We start from the raw sequence: 18,966 nt of genomic DNA, 5'->3' as shown, positions 1-18,966 counted from the left end.
GGATATCTTATCCTTATCAGGACAATGAATATAGGTCGGAATTTGTGTGCCAAATCTCATATGTTAGCGACCAAACTGATCAGGCACAATATTGGACAGCCCGCGTTGAAAAAAAACCGAGGGCTTGACGCCAAGGCCCCCCACTTTCACTCAAGGCAAGTGAAGATGGCGGACGTGTTGAGTGTTCTTCGTCAGTACAATATCCAGAAAAAAGAAATCGTCGCCAAAGGAGATGAGGTTATTTTCGGGGAGTTTTCGTGGCCTAAAAATGTCAAGACCAACTATGTCATCTGGGGGTAAGAAAAGTGTTATTTACGCAGTTCTTCCTCAGCCAGCTAGCCTGCTAACTGCTAGCCGCTTAGCGCAAACCAGATGTTCTACAAGCAGGCTGCAAGTTGATGCAGAACTTTTCAGCGGAGCTCGATCAAGCGGGGCGAGCTGGGCCCGACCAGGCCGGCGCGGTTAGTAAAACGCCGTGTGATATAGCTCCGTGCCGGGTGAAGAGCTGCTCTGCGGTACGTGCCCGGGGTGTCGGGGAGCGTTGTCCATCAAGCTTTTGATGAAGTCGAAGTGCGCTGGATGTCGCCCGAACCCCTCAAATGAAACCAGTTTGGGGGTCTTCGTGGTTCTTGCCTCGCGTCCCAGGTTGTTCGTTTTGTGGAACAACTTCTTGCATCGGAGATGTGCAGGGATGTCGTTCCTCGGTTCATCTGAAAACCTTTTCCTTTTGGTTCCTTGTAGATCCAGGCGCGCATTGTTACAATAGAGGTACTTTATAGGACATAATACTATAGTGGATCTTCTTGAAATGAATTGATCTTGAAAAAAAATATGTAAACAGAACACCCCAACATTTAGCACCAGGAGTGTTGGATGCTGCATGTGAGCAGTGCGGTAAATATATGTTAGTTAATGTAATGAATTTGTGCATTTATAGTGTCACTTCCTGTTAATTTAGATGTCAGTGTGTACAGTTGTGGCAAAGTTTTGAGAGTGACACAATTACTGGTTTTCACAAAGTTTGCTGCTTCTGTGTTTTTTAGATCTTTTTGTCAGTTGTTTCTGTGGTGTATTGAAGTGTAATTACAAGCAATTTATAAGTTTCAAAGGCTTTTATTGACAATTACATTAAGTTTATGCAAAGATTCAATATTTGCAAGGTTAGAAGTTTTTTTTCCAAGACCTCTGCAGTTGTATTTGTGCTTTAAAAAGAGGGTGATGCTCAAAATCATTGTTTTTCCTCTTAACCATGGTTCCCTTCAAAGAAAACACGTTCAGTCACCATTGTGTTCCATAAAAAGGGCTTTACGGGCAAGGATATTCCTGCTACTTAGATTGACCCTTCTTCAACCATTTATCACATCATAAAAAAGCTTCAAGGAGAGAAGTTCAAGTGTTGTGAAGAATGCTTCAGGGTGCCCGGGAAAGTCTAGCAAGCGCCAGGATCATCTCCGAATGATGATTCAGCTGTGGGATCGGGGTGCCACCAGTACAGAGCTTGCTCAGGAATGGCAGCAGGTCGGTGTGAGTGCATCTGCATGTTTGGGGCATCTGGAAAAATGATTGTCCGGAGAAGAAAAGATGAGCACCGTCATTAGTCCTGTCTTGTGCCGACAGTAAAGCATCCTGAGACCATTCATGTGTAGGGCTGCTTAACATCCAAGGGAGTGGATGCCTAAGAACACAGCCATGAATAAAGACAAAACATCTTCCAACACCAACTTCCAACAATCCAAGAACAGTTTGGTGAAGAACAATGATTTTTCCAGCATGATGTAGAACTGTGCCATAAGTACAAAGTGAGAACTAAGTGGCTCAGGGAATAAATCACTGAAATTTGGTCCATGGCCAGGAAACTCCCAAAACTTAATTCAATTGAGAACTTGTGGTCAATCCTCAAGTGGCGGGTGGACAAACAAAGACCCACAAATTCCGACAAACTCAGAGCACTGATTATGAAAGAATGTGTCGCCATCAGTCAGGATTTGGCCAAAAAAGTTGATTGAAAGCATGACAGGGCAAATTTCTGAAGTCTTGGGGGGTAAAAAGGCCAACACTGTAAATATTGACTCTTTGCATAAACATTGTTATTGTCAATGTGTTGTAATTTTCTTCAGTACACCACAGAAACAACTGACAAAAAGATCTAAAAACACTGGAGCAGCGAACTTTTTGAAAAACAGAATTTGTGTCATTCTCAACGTTTGGACATGACTGTAGTTTCCTGTTTATGGAATAAGCCTAGATCTAAAACTAATCGAGAACTTTTGAAGTTCTCCATTCAAAAATGCTTTCAGTCAAGGACTAGGCTTAAATAATTAACAGGAAACTGTCCCTTATGGTATCAACTAAACTTATGAACATTGTGTCCTTCAGTTTCTTGTTGTCAAGTATGTTTTGTACTTGTTCCATAAAGAAATTTCTTGAAATGTCATTATAGAACTGGGAAGGAGGGCCAGCCCAAGGAGTACTACACCCTCGATTCAATCCTGTTCTTGCTCAACAATGTGCATCTCCCTCACCCGTCCTATGTCCGCAGAGCGGCTGTAAGTCTTATTGTCTATTATTCGTTAATTCTGTGTGTTTTGTAGCATCATTGTTTAGGTCACTACAAACATAACCAGTTTGTGAGTGAATTATCAGTTACCTTGCTACGGTTGCTTTTTTCTTCGTTATTTGTAGACAGAGAACATTCCTGTAGTAAGAAGACCTGATCGAAAGGACTTGCTTTCATATCTCAATGGCGAAAGCTGTAAGTATAAGGCAGATTTGTTCCATAAGACATGATTTATTAGTTTTGCTCTTTTAGTGAACGGCAGCAATATTGTTCAAAGTGAGATTTAAATACCTACCTGCCTCTCTACAGCTACATCAGCAAGCATCGACAGAAGTGCACCCATTGAGATTGGGTTGCAGAGGCCCACGCAAGGTTTGTGCGTTTTTTTTTTTGTTTTGTTTTTTTATTATTTTTATTTAAACCGTATTCACAGTTTTGATCATCTGAAATGCAGGAGTTATTGAGTCTTTTAGTGATGCGTTAAAAGTTTTAATACATTATCAAAATTGTTTGCAAGTGTAATGTTAATGTTATGGTAAGGTAAAGGGTTAACATTTCATTGTCACTGTGGGTAACCTCAAGTGGAGAGTGGAATTGTTTTAGCTGCGGGGGTTAACAAAAGTGATGCCCACCCACTGTAGCTGAGGTACAAAGGTGAAAACTGCTGAGTGAACTCAAGTGATGAGGTGTCTTGAGTTCCTCGGGAATAATTCTTTTCTTATTTGCAAACAGTTAAAAGGGCAGCAGATGAGGTCTCATCGGAGGCAAAAAAGCCACGTGTGGAGGTATCAACTGCCATGTCGCCTGTCTTTAGGTTGAAGATTCTTCAAACGTAAAGTTCATTAACTTGTATCTCTGCTCTATTACTTCAGGATGAAGAGCGTGTCCGTCTGGACAAGGAGCGTCTGGCTGCCAGGCTGGAAGGCCACAAGGAAGGCATTGTGCAAACTGACCAGATCAGGTAGAGGAACATGAAATAAATTGCTGGTGGAAGAAGACTTGTGGAGTGGATGTGCTGACTTTGGTTACTTTGTGACTATGCCAGGTCCCTGTCAGAAGCCATGTCCGTAGAGAAGATTGCTGCCATCAAAGCCAAAATTATGGCCAAGAAGCGTTCCACAATCAAAACAGACCTTGATGAGGATATCACCCTTAAGCAGAGGAGTTTTGTGGATGCCGAAGTGGATGTGACCAGAGACATTGTCAGTCGAGAGCGAGTGTGGCGGACGAGGACCACCATTTTACAGAGTAGTGGAAAGGTATGAGAAAATGGGAGTATTTACATCATAAATAAATACAATCATAAATAATTCTGAAGAGTTATTTGAACTAATTTTTTCAATAATATGTTTGCATTTGAGTTCAAAAAGCCATAAACATTTTGCATTTTGTAAATAGTATTTGGAAAAAAGAGAACTCCAACTCGATGGATGAATAAGGGGGAAGATATTAGAGAATTGCTGCCATCATAATGTCCTTGATTATCTGACTTTATTCACGATGTGTTAAAACTGTTCTGATGTTACCTGGATATACAGAGGCATGGCACAATATAAGTTACAAGAATGAACAGTTTCTAATTTATCACCGGTAGATTACTATTGTGGTGACATTTAAATATTGTATGTAAAAATGGTATCAATAATTTTAACTCACAATAGAGTAGAATCCTGTGGAAAGAAAGGACTCGTTGACCTTTGCAGTGCCACAGTTTTAACTGCAGATGACGCTGTTGCTTAAGATAAAGATCCAAAAATGGCCCAGGTGAATCTGATTAAGACTACGTGTTTTAGGTCCAGTTGACCCAAGGTTGAGAATCGGTCAGTCCATGAAATTCTGTAATGTGAAGATTCATCGGATGGGATTAACATGTTTTAAAAGTGTTTTGAATTCAGACTGTTGTGTGTATTAATGCACTGCATTTAGGTCGAGTTTAGATATGTGTTCCTTTGTAAACTTACTCAACCCATGTCTTGATATTCTCAGAAATAACAGCGTTCTTTTAGTGTTTTTTTTTTTTTTTTTTTTTTTTGGTACCACAAAACTGGCCAAACATTTTCAGACATTAACGTTTCAGATTTGTCACTCTTGTTTTACTGAAACCAACAATGTTTTTTTATTTTTTTTTTGTGTGTTAGTTTTATAGTATAGGATTTAATTACATACAATTTTAAATAGTGGTATTTATTCATAATTAAAATTTTGTTGTAGAATTTTTCCAAAAACATATTTGCCATCCTACAATCAGTCAAGGCCAGAGAGGAGGGCCGAGCCCCCGAGCAGAGACCAGCACAGAACCCCACTCAGGTGGTAAGTACTTCCCTGCCCATCGCCCCACCTTCACAGAAAGGATGTTTATCGAAATAAGAATATTTATGGGCTGTACATTGGCCATTTGTCAAATAAATGAAGCTCGAAATTAACTTTTCAAGCTTGCTGATTGGCTCAGCTCTCCACTCATTCAGATATGGTGGAGTGCTGTACAGACAGACATCAAATACTGATATCTAAATTAGAGTACTGTTCTAATTTTTACATTTACAGCATTTTACCAGAAGCCCTTTTAATGTTTATTCATTATATGCATAATAATATTTTATTAAACCAAAATCCAGTTTTTGTGCAGTTTGTCAAAATTGTTGTGTTGTATCGAAACAGTATGAAAGAATATATTAATGTTTCTGAACCAGTTGCACAGTACTTTTACACTGAATATTTTGTTTATTTGGTTTAGCCATTTTGTGTTTATTCACAGAAAATTTGAAAACTACTTTTTGTTCACTGGATATCTCCGCTTACTCCTAGGATCCGTCCATAAGGAACAAACAGCCAGTACCAGCAGCCTACAACAGATACGATCAGGAGCGATTCAAAGGGAAAGAAGGTGAGGGTTTTTTTTATTTTATAAAAAGGTCACTGATCCACAGACTCATGACCCTTCTGCCAAATGGTCCATTTTATCAATTTTTTAAAATTAAATAAACCAGGCTTTAGCACCATCAGTTGAAGCTCAGCATGCCCCTTCACTGTTGAGCATCACTGTAGGTGATTGGGTATTCGACAGAAAGTGATGAGTTACAGGAAAACCCATTAATTTTATATGAGCGTGGAGAATTAAAGTGCCTATCCTGCAAAACCTGACCCACACACAGCAAACTGGCACATTTACCGTGGCCATTTAAATTTACCGAGCTGGCGTTCTGCCCATTCAGCCTCAGATCCAGACGTGAGCTCAAGGCTGGGAGCTTCTGTGTGTGTGTGTGTGTGTGTGTGTGTGTGTGTGTGTGTGTGTAAAGATATTCAGGTTCCCTGGTACACCTGAGATAAACAGGGATTCCTCTCAAACATCATGTAGGTGAAAAAGTGGGTACTTTAGTGTGTATGTGATTCACTGGACATTTTCAGGATGTCATTTATTCCAAATGACCTTTCGCCCATGCAGACGGATGTTCATGAGAATTGTCAGGGAGGCTGTAAGCCCCTTGTCCCCTATCGGCAATGTAGTGTTTCATTTACACAGTCTCCATGACAATAGGAAGGCTAATGGGAAGTATTTGTTTTGAATTTACCTTCAAGCCTGTCTCTAGAATGGTTGTTTCAAATACGCAAACCTTTGATGCCGTGTGCATCGTTAACTCCCATTTCAGCATTTCCATGTCTTAATCTGAATTACGCTGCTAATCTTTCATGTTCATTTTCATACATAAGCTAAAGGCCTGTCTGACTCTTCGTTCCTACCTTTCCGCAGAAACGGAGGGTTTTAAGATTGACACCATGGGAACGTACCACGGCATGACCCTCAAGTCAGTGACTGTAAGTTTTGTGCGGCTGGGCTATGGAACGTTTAATAATCCAGTTCATCTATGTTTTCTCTGCTTTGTCTGTATTTCTGTCCACAATCTGAATGTTTCAAAATGATGTCTGTCTCCCACCCCAGTGCACCTTGTATGATATTAGTCTACAATTTAACTATTTCTTTACATCTTTAACTTTTCTTCATTTACATTTACAGCATTTATCAGACACTCTTATCCAGAGCAACTTACAATCAGTAGTTACAGGGACAGTCTTGTCCCCCCTGGAGCAACCCTTCTGGTTCACAGGCGAGTTTGTTACCCACTAGGCTACGACCACCCATTCTTCATAAAGTGAATGTTACACATTTACAAGGTGCTGTACATAGTATATCTTACAGCTCTAAAATATATTTAGTATGTTTTTATTTGTTAACATTAGTTTGTGATTTTGACAGCTGCAGGATGAAATTAAAAAGTGAATAAAATGCATGGTATCTCTCACTGGGGTAGAGCTCGGGGGGCATGTACCACTTGCTCTTTTTGTTTCGGTTTGGCAACTCCCTCAGTACAGTGGGAAGAAAGAAAGTGAGTCAGTGCTGTGCATACTGTGATCTGAGGAACACTGTGATCGCTGGGCTGGACAGTTTTTTTTTTTTTTTTTTTTTTTCTTTGTCAAAATTGTGGATCAATCCAACAAACCAGTATGTTTCCATTTACAGAAATGTCAAAGCTGTAGTTCATTATTTATATTGATTCATTAATGACATTCTCCCACTCTTTGAGATTTTTTTTGGAACTGTGGACCCCCTTTGTATAAACTGCTACTTTGCTCCATGGCACTTGACAAGGCACACCTACCTGTTTACTGGTTTTACTATGGTTATGTCCTGCACATTTTGTATTAACCTTTATTTAGCACCTTCTTCTGTACTTATCACATTGTTCTTAAGTTGAATGATGGAACATGGGAAGATCTTAGCTGTGCAGAACCGTTGCCCTCTAGGACCAGGGTTTGTGACCCCGGCCATGGTGCCTTTTCATTTTGTTTCAGCACTGAAACAACGACAACGTACGGCAACATGGCTGAGCATTGTAACAATTTCTATTTTTGCTACTGACCCTCAAGCGCTACACTTTTGCAGGAAAAAAAAAAGAAGCTGGGTATTTTATTTTTATCTAACCCTAACCCTTTAAAAATATTCCACAAAGAGAAACACATCCTTTGTTAAATAGACATTTTATTTCAACCTTTTTATTTATTCTAAAAAATAAAAGATCAATATCATATTGTCTTGCAAATACATTTTTGCAAATGTTTTTTTTTTTTTATACACACACACACTTTACTGTGCCATTCACCAACGTGTTGTCCAGTGTCCCTTGAGTTTGTGCTTTTTATTTCTGAGCATTTACCTCCCATTTCACGAGCGGGGCCCAGTGGAGTTTTCTTTGGCGGAAGCGGCCAGTCTTGTCTTTGGGCACGTTGATGCAGGCGTTGTGCTTGTTGCTCTGCAGGTGGTGCCAGTACTTGAGCAGCTCATTTGGGTGGAACTGATGGGAGGTGATCAGGTGGCTGTACTTGCAGCTGGAGTAGGACACGTGCCAGTGGTTAAAGAGGAACTCGTTGGGTGGCGGCGCTGGCTCAATCCGCAGTTTAGCCAGACAGATGCCCACGTAGACGTCCTCCAGATGCAACCTCCGTATGCTCAGCGAGGCCCGGTAGATCTTCGCCGCCATGTCCCCGGAAAATACGTAGCCCGTCCCTGAGCAGAAAGTGGGGTATCTCTCACTGGGGTAGAGCTCGGGGGGCATGTACCACTTGCTCTTTTTGTTTCGGTTTGGCGCGTAGCCCCTCATGAGGTATCCAGTGAAGTAGCCCTGTTTGGGCTGCTCGTTGGGCTTCAGCAGTTTCTGGATCAGGTACTCTGTGTTGACGAACATATCGCTGTCCGTCTTCATGACATACATGACGCGGGGACAGTGCGTAGCCACCCAATACATTCCCATCAGGGTCTTGATGGTCAGGTTGTAGTAGGTGTCCAAGTACTCTTGCTGGATTATGTCGTGGTATTTCTGGCTCTCGACATTTATCCGCCTCTGCAGTTGTGCCCCGTTGTTCCCCTTTCTTACGCCCAGCAGGAAGAGGCGCACGAATCCCATGCCGTCAGCTACGCTCTCGTTCCCCCACGTCTGCCTGATGGCATGACGGGCGTCTGCTTGCTCGGGCTCTGCAGCGATCAGCAGCACCAGAAACGGGCTGCTGTCTCGGCACTTGTCTGGTTCGTTGATGACGTAGGGGTAGGGCTGGGCCAGCAGCGCCCCGGCCGCCCGCATCTCCTCACTGAGGCTGCTGTTGGCGCCCAGGGAGGTTTCCAGCCCTGTCACTCCCTGCTCGTCTTGGTACAAGCTGAAGTTCACCTTAGGCTTCTGTTGCGCTGCTTGGGCTGCGGATTCCTTCCAGACGTTTCGGAGCGAGAAGCTCAGGTTGCCCTCGGCCTTGCCCTGCTGGAAGCCCCGGGTTCCAGACGCCACAGAAGTGTCTCTGCGACCCACCCGGCCCCGTGTCCAGTCGTAGTGACCCAGGATGAGGAGCAGGCCCACGAATGAGAGCACGAACAGGAGCCCGGCGATGTGAGTGCAGCAGTGCCTTCGCCGCCACTGCATACTGGCCTCTACTAACCAGTCCGGTCCAATCAGTTTTTGGCCACCGGGCCGATGTCAGAGATGGCAGTGTGATGTGGCTGGGGGGCTGCTAGGGCTGCCATGCTGAAGATGCCTTGTGTTTCATCCTGCTGATATTGGTGGGAGCGCGGGGACATGTCGGTGGCTTTCGTGCAGGAATTCATGCTGGTCTCAGTAGGATTAGAGATGTTTTGTTCCCATCTGTTGGAGTCAAAAATTGCAGATCATGTAATAATGAGCCATGTAAGTGATCATAAATCCTACTGTTATCAGTCATTTCAAATTCTGCTGTAATGTCAGGGTAATTGCACATCTATATCGAATCACAGTCTAGGCAGTGGTGGCCTAGTGGGTGAGGAATCAGATTTATTAACTGAAAGGTTGCAGGTTCAAATCCTGAGAACCACTAAGGTCCCCTTCAGCAAGGTACAGTCCCCACACACTGCTTCCCAGGTGCCGTTCAATGCTGCACACTGCTCACAAGGGGATGGGTTAAATTGCAGAGGACACATTTTGTGTGCTGGACCGTGTATCACAATGGCAAAAACAATCATTTTACTGAATAGGTGAAGACAGGTCCCATACCTGTAATATATATGCTTCTCATTAATCATGTGACCTTAATCTTTTAGAAATGTTTTCCACAGGCTGTATGACCCATCTTCTGTTTTATGCAAAAGGTTGATATTCAACCCACATTCCTGATTTAATCTGGTGGTGCGCTTGTGAACTATAATGTTAAAAATGTTTGATGTTGTCTGACTAAAAATATGAAATTCACTACTAAATTTTTTTTACTGGTTGTCATTATGAGAAATACATTAATACATCAAGATTTGATTTGTGCAGGCAGGGAACTTGCTTCCTGAAACCAGCACTGCACTCTATTGGTACTGGCTGTGCAACGTTGGTTGAGCAATCAAGGCACCCTACCAAATCTCTCATAGATATTGTTCAAGCAGACAAAGGGCTATGTTGGACAGAGGGGGTGAGAAAATGTCTGCAATACTCCTGTCTATAAGCATGCTACCCTGATGTTCGTACACCAAGCGGAGGCCTGAAAGTCTGTGTGTGTGTGTGTGTGTGTGTGTGTGTGTGTGTGAGAGAGATTTAAATGATAGGACGGTTTGTGTGATTTCTGTGTGTGGGTTTGATGGCCGTACCTTTTTCCTATGGTTCATCGGGGCTGTAGCAGACTGGCAGTTGCTGTTCTTGTCGCTGTTCTTCGTGCTTTATCGGCCCACCGGTCTCCATGTAGCCTCTGCATGACGGTACTGCTTTTTAAATAAATATATTTTGCTCTCCCTCCGCTCTGATGTTGATAGCAGACGTCTTCTCCTATTGTGCTTCCGTTCCCCTCCTACGCCTCCCATCCATCATTTTTCTTCTTGCCTGCTGACTCGCCTCACAAAGAGCTGCTTGCCGTGGATGTGCTTCTTCTTGCTCCCCTTCGTCCCCACCAGTCATAGTCCTTGCCTCAGGGTTAGTCTCAGTCGCTGAGCTGCGGAGAACAGGGAGACGCCCCTTTTCCTTTCCTGGCCTCCTGACGTTGCTAGGCAGGATGGTGGCTCCGCCCCCTGCTGCTTGTTCTGCTCTCTGTATGCGTTGGCTCTGCCAGCCCGGTCCTGTTCTTTTCTCTCTCCCCTCCGTGTATGTGCATCCGCCCCTGACAGCCTCGGCTGTGCAGACGGAGCCCTGTAGTCCCTCCCCTGCCGCCCCATGTGATCTATTTGTATTCGTGCCCACCCCTTTGTAGGGATAAAGAAAGGGTCTTGCCTGCTGAGTGTGGGAAGTGGGAGGCCAGCCTCAGATGAAGCTGTTTTAAATTATAGTTTTGGGATTGGTGTTAAGGAGGGTATGCAAAGAAAGTGACACCCCCCACCCCCCAAACCAAATGTAATTATTCCTTTTATAATAATGTTTTAAGCAGTTTTCTGAAGCAGTTTGGTAAAATATTCACATGGGCTGCATGAAGCAGATTCATTGCTTGGAATTCTAGGCCCCAAGAGAGAATATTGCTCAATGCTCTTTTTGTCTACTTTTGGATTTGCCCTCTTTCCAACTTTGTTCCCCTAGAACTATTGCAACCTTTCATCCCATTAGTGACCATCCTTCATGGGGAGTATTGATAAACCTGGTTAAGTTAACTCTGAGGAAAGATGTTAAACTAACAGAAGAGCCAAATGGCTTAATTTTCCTAACAAATCATAGGTATATGTTAAGGCTCTCAATTGTAACAAATTAACCATTTTTTTATAAATAGATTTCATTTATGACTGTCATTGTATACAAATGCTCAGAAAGAGCTGGGTGGTTTTGTACATTGAAATGACTGCTACAATAGGTTCCAAGTGTGGGACAGTGGTGGCCTAGCGGTTAAGGAAGCGGCCCCGTAATCAGAAGGTTGCCGGTTCAAATCCCGATCCGCAAAGGTGCTCGCTCACTCAGGGTGATGGGATAAATGCAGAGGACAAATTTCACTGTGTGCACCGTGCTTTGACAATTACTTCACTTTCCCTTGACCCTGAGTAGAGCAGGATTTGCGGAGGTTGGGAGATGGATGGATTATTTTGGATTGGGAACAGGCTTACTTTTACAAAACCCACTATATCTGTCTTTTTTTTTTTTTTTTTTTTTTTTTTTCTTTCCTCCGTCTGTCTTCTATTGTCTGCTGACTGATCACTTGGAATCTCTGTGGAGAGAACTGCACCTTGCCCATTGGCCTCTTGGGTGGACATTTGTAGAGAACTGCAGCCAGCATCAACCTTGCGAGCTCAGTAATGACTAATGAGACTGACAGCTGGCGGTGAAGACTTACACAGCGGGTCTCTGGGAAGAGAAGCGAGTGATGCCTGACTTAGTGATTTCCAGCAAATGTTAATGTGTGTTCCCCACATGTCTGTCTTGTCTGTCATTTAGGAAGGAGCTTCAGCCAGAAAGGCCCAGACTCCAGCAATGCAGCCTGTTCCCCGACCAGGTAACCCTGAGGACGTGAAATCTGGACACACACTTCATATTCTCTTGTGTCTCCAGCCTAGGAAAACGTTACTGCTATTAATAAAAGAAACATGATTCCGTGCCTGGGTTATCGCTAATTTCTCATCCTCTAACAGAATGTAGAGAGAGGCACATTCCAAGGCACAGTTTAAAGCATTCCCTGATGCAAAATAGACGATCGGGCGAATCTGCTAATTATCATGACATTTTAATGAGGACCTTTGGCGCTCTGGAGGGAAACTGTGAAGTTTGTAGTCCCTCATGAATTCACGTTTTAGACCCCGTAACTGTTGTGCAAACATGTGCCTTATCATCTGTATTAATGCAACAGATACCTTCTGCTCTGGATAGTTAAGTTGTTTTTGTATCAAAGCACTGAAGGTCACGAAAGGTCACCCTTTCCTTCCCTTGAGCAAAATACTGTCCCCACACACTGCTCCCCAGGCACCTTTCACTGATTTCGCCATGTGCACTGTTTGCTTTGCAAAATATCTATCTGCAGATTGTTTGCTTGACTATAGTATTTAATGCAAAACTCATTGTTTTTAACAGACAATTTTTACCTTACACTTATTTACATAAAACTGCTCCGTGTGTCTTTATTTCCCCATAACCAAATGAGATTCAGATAGCAGATTAAGATCTGTACCCATGTTATGAGACTGTAGGCAGCTTGATTCGGAAAGTGAAAAATGGGTGGGGCGACACTATGTTTGACAAGATAGCAGACTTAATTACAAGCAAAGATTAACTTTTTTTTTTTTGGTCATCTCACCCCACCCCCCAAGTGTCTCAAGCCAGACCTCCACCAAACCAAAAGAAAGGTGAGAAAGCCTCCAAGAAACATATAATTCATGCTATATCGATACACCTAAATATTGCCTGTCTCTGTAATAAACATAATATGCTTCTGTAAATGTTTTAGGGTCAAGAACTCCCATTATAATCATCCCAGCAGCCACAACATCTTTAATCACTATGCTGAATGCCAAGGACCTTTTACAGGACCTCAAGTAAGTCTGAGTGGCAGGACATCATCAGCTCTCTTTTGGGAGGATTTTACTGAAATGATCATTGATCGTGTTTGCTTATTTAAATGTTTATTTGACGTTTACAGTCAGCACATTCGGCAGAAACACAGTGGATGGATATTGGGCAGGTGTTGTATCTGTGTGCTCGACGGCCTTGAGAGATGTTACAGTTCACAATAGTGATTTTGATCAGTTGATTTCACCAAAATATCTCTTTGTGGACCACAAGTCTATCAGCTCAGTAGATTACATGATCCTTTTTTGACTGGTGACCACAGCAACAACCATATGAGCCTTTCTCTCTCTTTCTCTGTAACATGAGTCTACCATAACAGTACACAAGCACAGATGAGTTGTTACTGCTGTTTTTTTCTGTTTAATTGGATCCATAAACCAACAAGTTGCTGTGTGGAATTGGAGCTGCTGATATTTCTGCTGCCCAGGGGTCATGAGGTTTTCTGTGCTCCTGCTGCATGATTCTTTTACTGCCATCGGTCATTTTCTGGAAATGAACATCGCTCTCTTGGCTTTATATCAGGGTTGGTTTAGGTATTTGTTAGTGGCTACTGGGGCTGGGCGATATAGCTTATAAATATCATATTATTTTTGGTCATATTGCGATACCTCTATTCAAAACATCTATCTTGATATTTACTCAAAATTTGTATAAATGTTAAATTAATCGTTTTATTGCATAAAATGACATCAACGAAATTAATTTAACAAACACTGTAAAGGCTTTTATTTGCAAAAACCTGGTCTATTCTTCATACCCTGCCGGGACAAGAGGACGTCTAGACACCCTAACTTGATCCAAAAACCACAGAGGCTTTGCCTTATTGGCATCTCTTCCGAAACCTCGAAATAATAACTTTAGGATTTATACTCTATGCACATGAGTCATTTACTGAAGTGTAATATTTACTGCAGGGGTTTGACGGCCACTGAGAGCAAAATATGACATTGGAATTCACTAGGCCACTGACTGCCATGGTGATCGATATTACTGATGCATGATGGGATTGAACTGTACACAAGATGGAGTGTTGTTTATAACCATATTCTGCCTGGTTGGATAACTGCATTCTGCAGGATTAATTTCTGTGCTGTCAGCAGTTCTGGATCATCAGAGTCAAATGGTGACAGTTATTGAGCGAATATTCAAAGCAGCACCTTTTCTCCTATTTTTAAGAGTATGATATAAAAATGCAAATAGGCAATACTTCAAAACACATCTTTATCCTCACACGACCGATTTTGCTTTTGCTTATTTTAGAAATTAGGTAGAATCGTGCTCATATCTCCGTCTTCCTCACAAGGTTTGTGACGTCAGAGGACAAGAAGAAGCAGGGCATCCAGCGGGACAATGAGGTTCTGCTCCAGAGGCGCAAAGACCAGATCCAGCCTGGAGGCACTATGCTCAGCGTTACTGTACCGTACAGAGTCATCGACCAGCCCCTCAAACTGGCTCCTCAGGACTGGTCTGTATCTCCCCAGCCATGGCGCTTTAACTGGTCTTTTTTATTGGACTCTAATGATCAAACTTCCTGTTTTGGTCTAGGGATCGTGTGGTGGCTGTTTTTGTTCAGGGACCGGCTTGGCAGTTCAAGGGTTGGCCATGGCTTCTTGCTGATGGGTCCCCTGTGGACATTTTTTCTAAAAGTGAGTTAACTGTGCAGTGAACTTTGCTTCGATTTATTGATGCACTGATACCGGATTCAAGTTTTGACGTAATACCAGGGTCACATACTGGTACTCATATATTACCAAAAATCTGTGTATGGGTGTGTGAATAATATGATTAATCTGTGTGTGTGTGTGTGTGTGTGTCCCTCCACGAAAGTAAACTATAAACATCTTTCATGCTATCAGAAATTAAATCATGCTTTGTGGCTCCTCCTCCTAGTTTCATTAGCAAGCCACTCCTGTTTAATTCTGAAAACCCAATTGATGTTCTTGACTCGTTGTCAAGCTTTGTGCACCTTGAGCCCAAAGACTTCCATGTTTATTACACAACACACCATGGAAATATAATGGTATTACCATGAAACCACAGATTATGCTGAATATTTGTGAATAAGTTGTTGCGATGCAGTAATATGTGAAATTTGATTGGTCAGAAATAATTATTTGCTACAGTTTTTTGTTATTGCTCAAGCTTAATTGGCTGTGGGGTCGGGCTTAATTGGCTGTGGGGTTGACCACGGTGTCGTGGCTGTTGTCCACAATGCACAGCGCCGTGCCGCGCCGCATTTCACTGGAAGCTCATTAAGCATTCCGTCTGACAGCCAACATCTGTTCAGTGGCAGAGTCAATATTTCAGTGACACTATCTGCCTGTCTGCTTTCAACGCTGATGTGCTCTCCCACTGCTGCAGCCGACTGGAGATCAGCCCGATACTGGCTCACGATCATTAGGGTAGTCCGATTCTGTTCGCAGTTAGGTGAAGGAAAGTTGGTGGTTGTATCCTGTCTCTGACTTCCCTTTTCGGTCCAATTTTTTTATTGATTTTTTCCATTCAAGTTCAAACACATGTTTAATAATTTATTTGACAACTATCTTACAATGAGCCAGAAAACCACAAAGTCACAGGTTTAAACCTCCCTCACTTACTACTATTGTGTCTCTGAGCAAGACACTAAACCCTTAGTGTCTCCGGGGGGGCACTTTGGCCCGTCACTTTGGTTGTAGTTACAGTTCTATCGTGCCCATAGAACTGTAAAAAAAAATTGTCAGAAGGCCATATATAATATAATCATACAATCCATGCTCTTGTTTTTTTTCTGTTTTATAGCCAGAGTGGCTTTTGGTTGAAGACTATGTTAGAGAAATACAATCAACTTCTTTAAGGAATCAACTTCATTATTAACAGTGTATAAATAACTTATTTTGCTAGCATAAAATTCTTCGACAGCATGATTTTTCAAGTCTGGTTATCTAGAAGGAATTCTCATTATTGATAAATTTCAGCAGCAATAGTGAATGAGCTTCAGCTCCTCCTTGCTTTTTTGAGCCAACGGTTATGATATTTTTTGTTTTATAGTCAGAGCCTTCCATTTGAAATACGATGAGGCAAGGACAGACCCCAACGTTCAGAAGTGGGATGTCACCGTTCTGGAGCTCAGCCACCATAAGCGCCACCTGGACAGACCTGTTTTCCTGCGATTCTGGGAAACGCTGGACAAGTGAGTGTGTGGACCTTAACAGCTACTGAAGACCGAATGACTGTAATTTAGTCAGCTTTAGTGGCCTTAATAACAGCTCTCATTGATGCCTGTGCAGACATTTATGTGATGGTTGCCTTTAAAACGTAGTAAATTTGTTCACAACCCATATTTACTGCTGCCTATGTAAGAGTAGCATCATGTTTATAGTTTATGTTCCCTGGCAGCAGGTGCAGATGCGGTTATGGAAGGTGTCGTGGGGAATTTTAGCTGCCATAGCAGGCGACTGAGCATTCTGGGTTTCTATGCTGCACAGCATGAAATTCCACTGCACTGCATTTATTTTACCGTTTTCACTGAAATGCACTATCACTAGTATCACTGATTTGCCTCACTTTGTAATGGGCAAGTTATCCTGATGGACGCATGCGTCTTCCCGCAGCAAGCCTTTAATTAAAGGATGGAGCAGAATCTGGGGTTGCGAAATAATCGCAATTTATACGATTTTGGTATACACAGCCCTACTCCCGTTAGGGGTCGCCACAGGGGATCAGCCAGCCAGGCTTTTGAGTGCAGTTTGTCAGCAGTGTTTTTGCAACATGCTGTCTCTTAAAAAGAACTTTTTATTTATTATTTTTTTTAATAGGTTTGTGGAAATGTTTATTGAAGTCTTGCACATTTCATTTTCTGCAGGTACATGGTCAAACACAAGTCACATTTGAGGTTCTGAGGTGTGCCTACAGTGTTGGTTCAACTACGGGAATCTTGTATGCCCTCTTCACCTGCAATGGGTCAAACCCTCCTCGTATCGCTCCGTCTACCCCTGAGCCGTGACCAGCACTTTGCAGTCTGACCTGTGTCTCTTCCTTCTCAAGGATAACCAATTAAGTGAAAAATGTACTGTCTTCCCAAACTGAGAAGCCCACTTGGCACAGTTGTCTGGACTGCAGGGGCCTGGGTCATGAAGAGGACACCCTGGAAATCAGTTACTTTGTTTTACCACATTGCTACCATGGTAGTACAAGTGATGTCTATTTTTTCAACTTAAAAGCTACATAATGTCTAGACAGAAACTATTATCAAAAAAAAGAGGGAAAATGCTATCGGAAGGATGTATGGGAAGGTTTTTGTTTTTGGGTGGAGGTGGATTGTCAATCCACTGTGAAATGTTCCGATAATTAAAATTCATAAGATGTTCTTCTGACAGGCCACTTATGTCTCCATTTGCTCTTCTGTTTCTCTCTCTACATTTTGTGTATTATGGTTTGTACAATTTTTTTTTTTTTTTTTTTTTTTTATTAAACAGTTGCCTGGTTTGTTTGCCGGTCAGTCACTGCCGTTCTGAGCAGGGTCTGGTGAGGGACTAATGGTGTAAATACAAATATTCTCCAGCCAAGGTTCAAGTTGTGATGTCACTGTCATTTAATAAATAAATAATATTACACATATATTATATATATGAATCTTCCACCATGTCAAGGCTGTTTAAACAGGTAAGAGCACAATGCAGAAACACAATCTCGAGAAATGAATAAGCAGTGGTGTCATAACCCCCACATTGAGAGTTGCTGGGCTTTCCTCACAGCAGGAGGATGTTATTGCAGCTACAAGTTAGATGACCGGCATGGCTGTGCTTAATTGTGACTTTTTGGGGGGTCACAGGGTGCTTCATAAATGGAAAATTGCAGTCAGTTCGGCTCCCCATTTTTTTAAAATTTTTTTAGTACCAGCACTTTTTTTTTTTTTTAATTGTTCATACAATATGTGCATAATAAAAGTCAGTGTCTGATGCTCCTTCCCCTCTTTGCCCTTTGGAGAGTATAGTGCATCTACATTTAGTCTACCATGTCCAGGTAATTGGGGCTTGCTGTTCCACCAGCAGGGCGCCCTACCGTGACCATTTCCAGCATGGAAATGTGAGCTCTATGCTGGTCGATTTTTTTTTTTTTTTTTTTTCTCTCTCTCTCCCCTCTTTTCTTTTACCATTTTTCCCTCATGCTAACAGGACATCTTGCTGTGCTGTTGCAGAGGGACGCTTTATGCACCGTGCTGGCTGAAGCAATGTTGAATACTCATTAAAGGTGCAATATATAACATTTGGCAGGCTGGTGAATTCCTTCTTATAGGGAGGAGAATGTCACCAGTAACCTAGAGTGGAAACAATTTTTTTATTTGTTTTTTTTATTTATTACCAAAATGTAAAAACAGATGCAGTACACTTCAGTGTGAAGTCAACTCTGAGTTACTCCTCGCAGGTCGGACAAAGGACTACAGCATTTCTGTGGTGTTACAAGAACAGGAAGGTCACTGGGATTGGTTGGCATGATTGTTTTTGTAAATGGCGTGGTAGTAGCAGCCTAGTGGATAAGACACCTGCTTATGAACCAGAAGACCCAGGTTCAAATGTACTGAGACCGTACTGAGGTTCATCTGTTCTGAAGTGATGTGCAGCATCGGCACGTCACTTTGGTTGTAGTTACAGTTCTATCGTGGCCATAGAACTGTAAAAAAATACAGAGACAGGAATTTGCCTATCCCATCGAAATGGCAAAATGGAACTAACTGTGTTCATTTGATATACCTGTCAGTCCAAATGAAAAATGGGCCTTATTTGATCTGAAAAGTTTTCTGAGGGGAAATGGGTGTGTGTTGGTGATCGAAGTGGTCCTAATCTACAAACGAACAGAACCGTATCACCCTCAACTCCACCAGCTATTTTATTTTTTGGCTCATCACCA

The 18,966-nt window shown here is 42.3% G+C and overlaps 2 protein-coding genes across 2 annotated transcripts; one reads left to right on the top strand and one right to left on the bottom strand.

The window, feature by feature from the left end:
- The first annotated feature begins 156 nt into the window (after window positions 1–156).
- On the top strand, window positions 157–17,936 carry cdc73 (cell division cycle 73, Paf1/RNA polymerase II complex component, homolog (S. cerevisiae)). Its single transcript, XM_028977835.1, has 17 exons — window positions 157–296; window positions 2,441–2,546; window positions 2,683–2,752; window positions 2,867–2,929; window positions 3,290–3,342; window positions 3,430–3,518; window positions 3,603–3,816; window positions 4,769–4,867; window positions 5,363–5,441; window positions 6,306–6,370; window positions 11,956–12,013; window positions 12,822–12,857; window positions 12,959–13,046; window positions 14,384–14,545; window positions 14,626–14,726; window positions 16,108–16,249; window positions 16,922–17,936. Exons 1-17 carry the CDS (start codon window positions 166–168, stop codon window positions 16,956–16,958), a joined length of 1,593 nt encoding a protein of 530 aa, XP_028833668.1. The 5' UTR covers window positions 157–165; the 3' UTR covers window positions 16,959–17,936.
- LOC114788895 (beta-1,3-galactosyltransferase 2-like) lies at window positions 7,652–10,703 on the bottom strand. Its single transcript, XM_028977836.1, has 2 exons — window positions 10,200–10,703; window positions 7,652–9,237 (listed from the first exon to the last, which is right to left on the bottom strand). Exon 2 carries the CDS (start codon window positions 9,016–9,018, stop codon window positions 7,750–7,752), a length of 1,269 nt encoding a protein of 422 aa, XP_028833669.1. The 5' UTR covers window positions 9,019–9,237; window positions 10,200–10,703; the 3' UTR covers window positions 7,652–7,749.
- Window positions 17,937–18,966: the final 1,030 nt, after the last annotated feature.

Source organism: Denticeps clupeoides, chromosome 4, assembly GCF_900700375.1.
Source record: "Denticeps clupeoides chromosome 4, fDenClu1.1, whole genome shotgun sequence".
Lineage (NCBI taxonomy): Eukaryota > Metazoa > Chordata > Actinopteri > Clupeiformes > Denticipitidae > Denticeps > Denticeps clupeoides.
The sequence above is the reverse complement of the archived record's forward strand: the minus strand, read 5'-3'. Positions and strand labels throughout refer to the sequence as shown.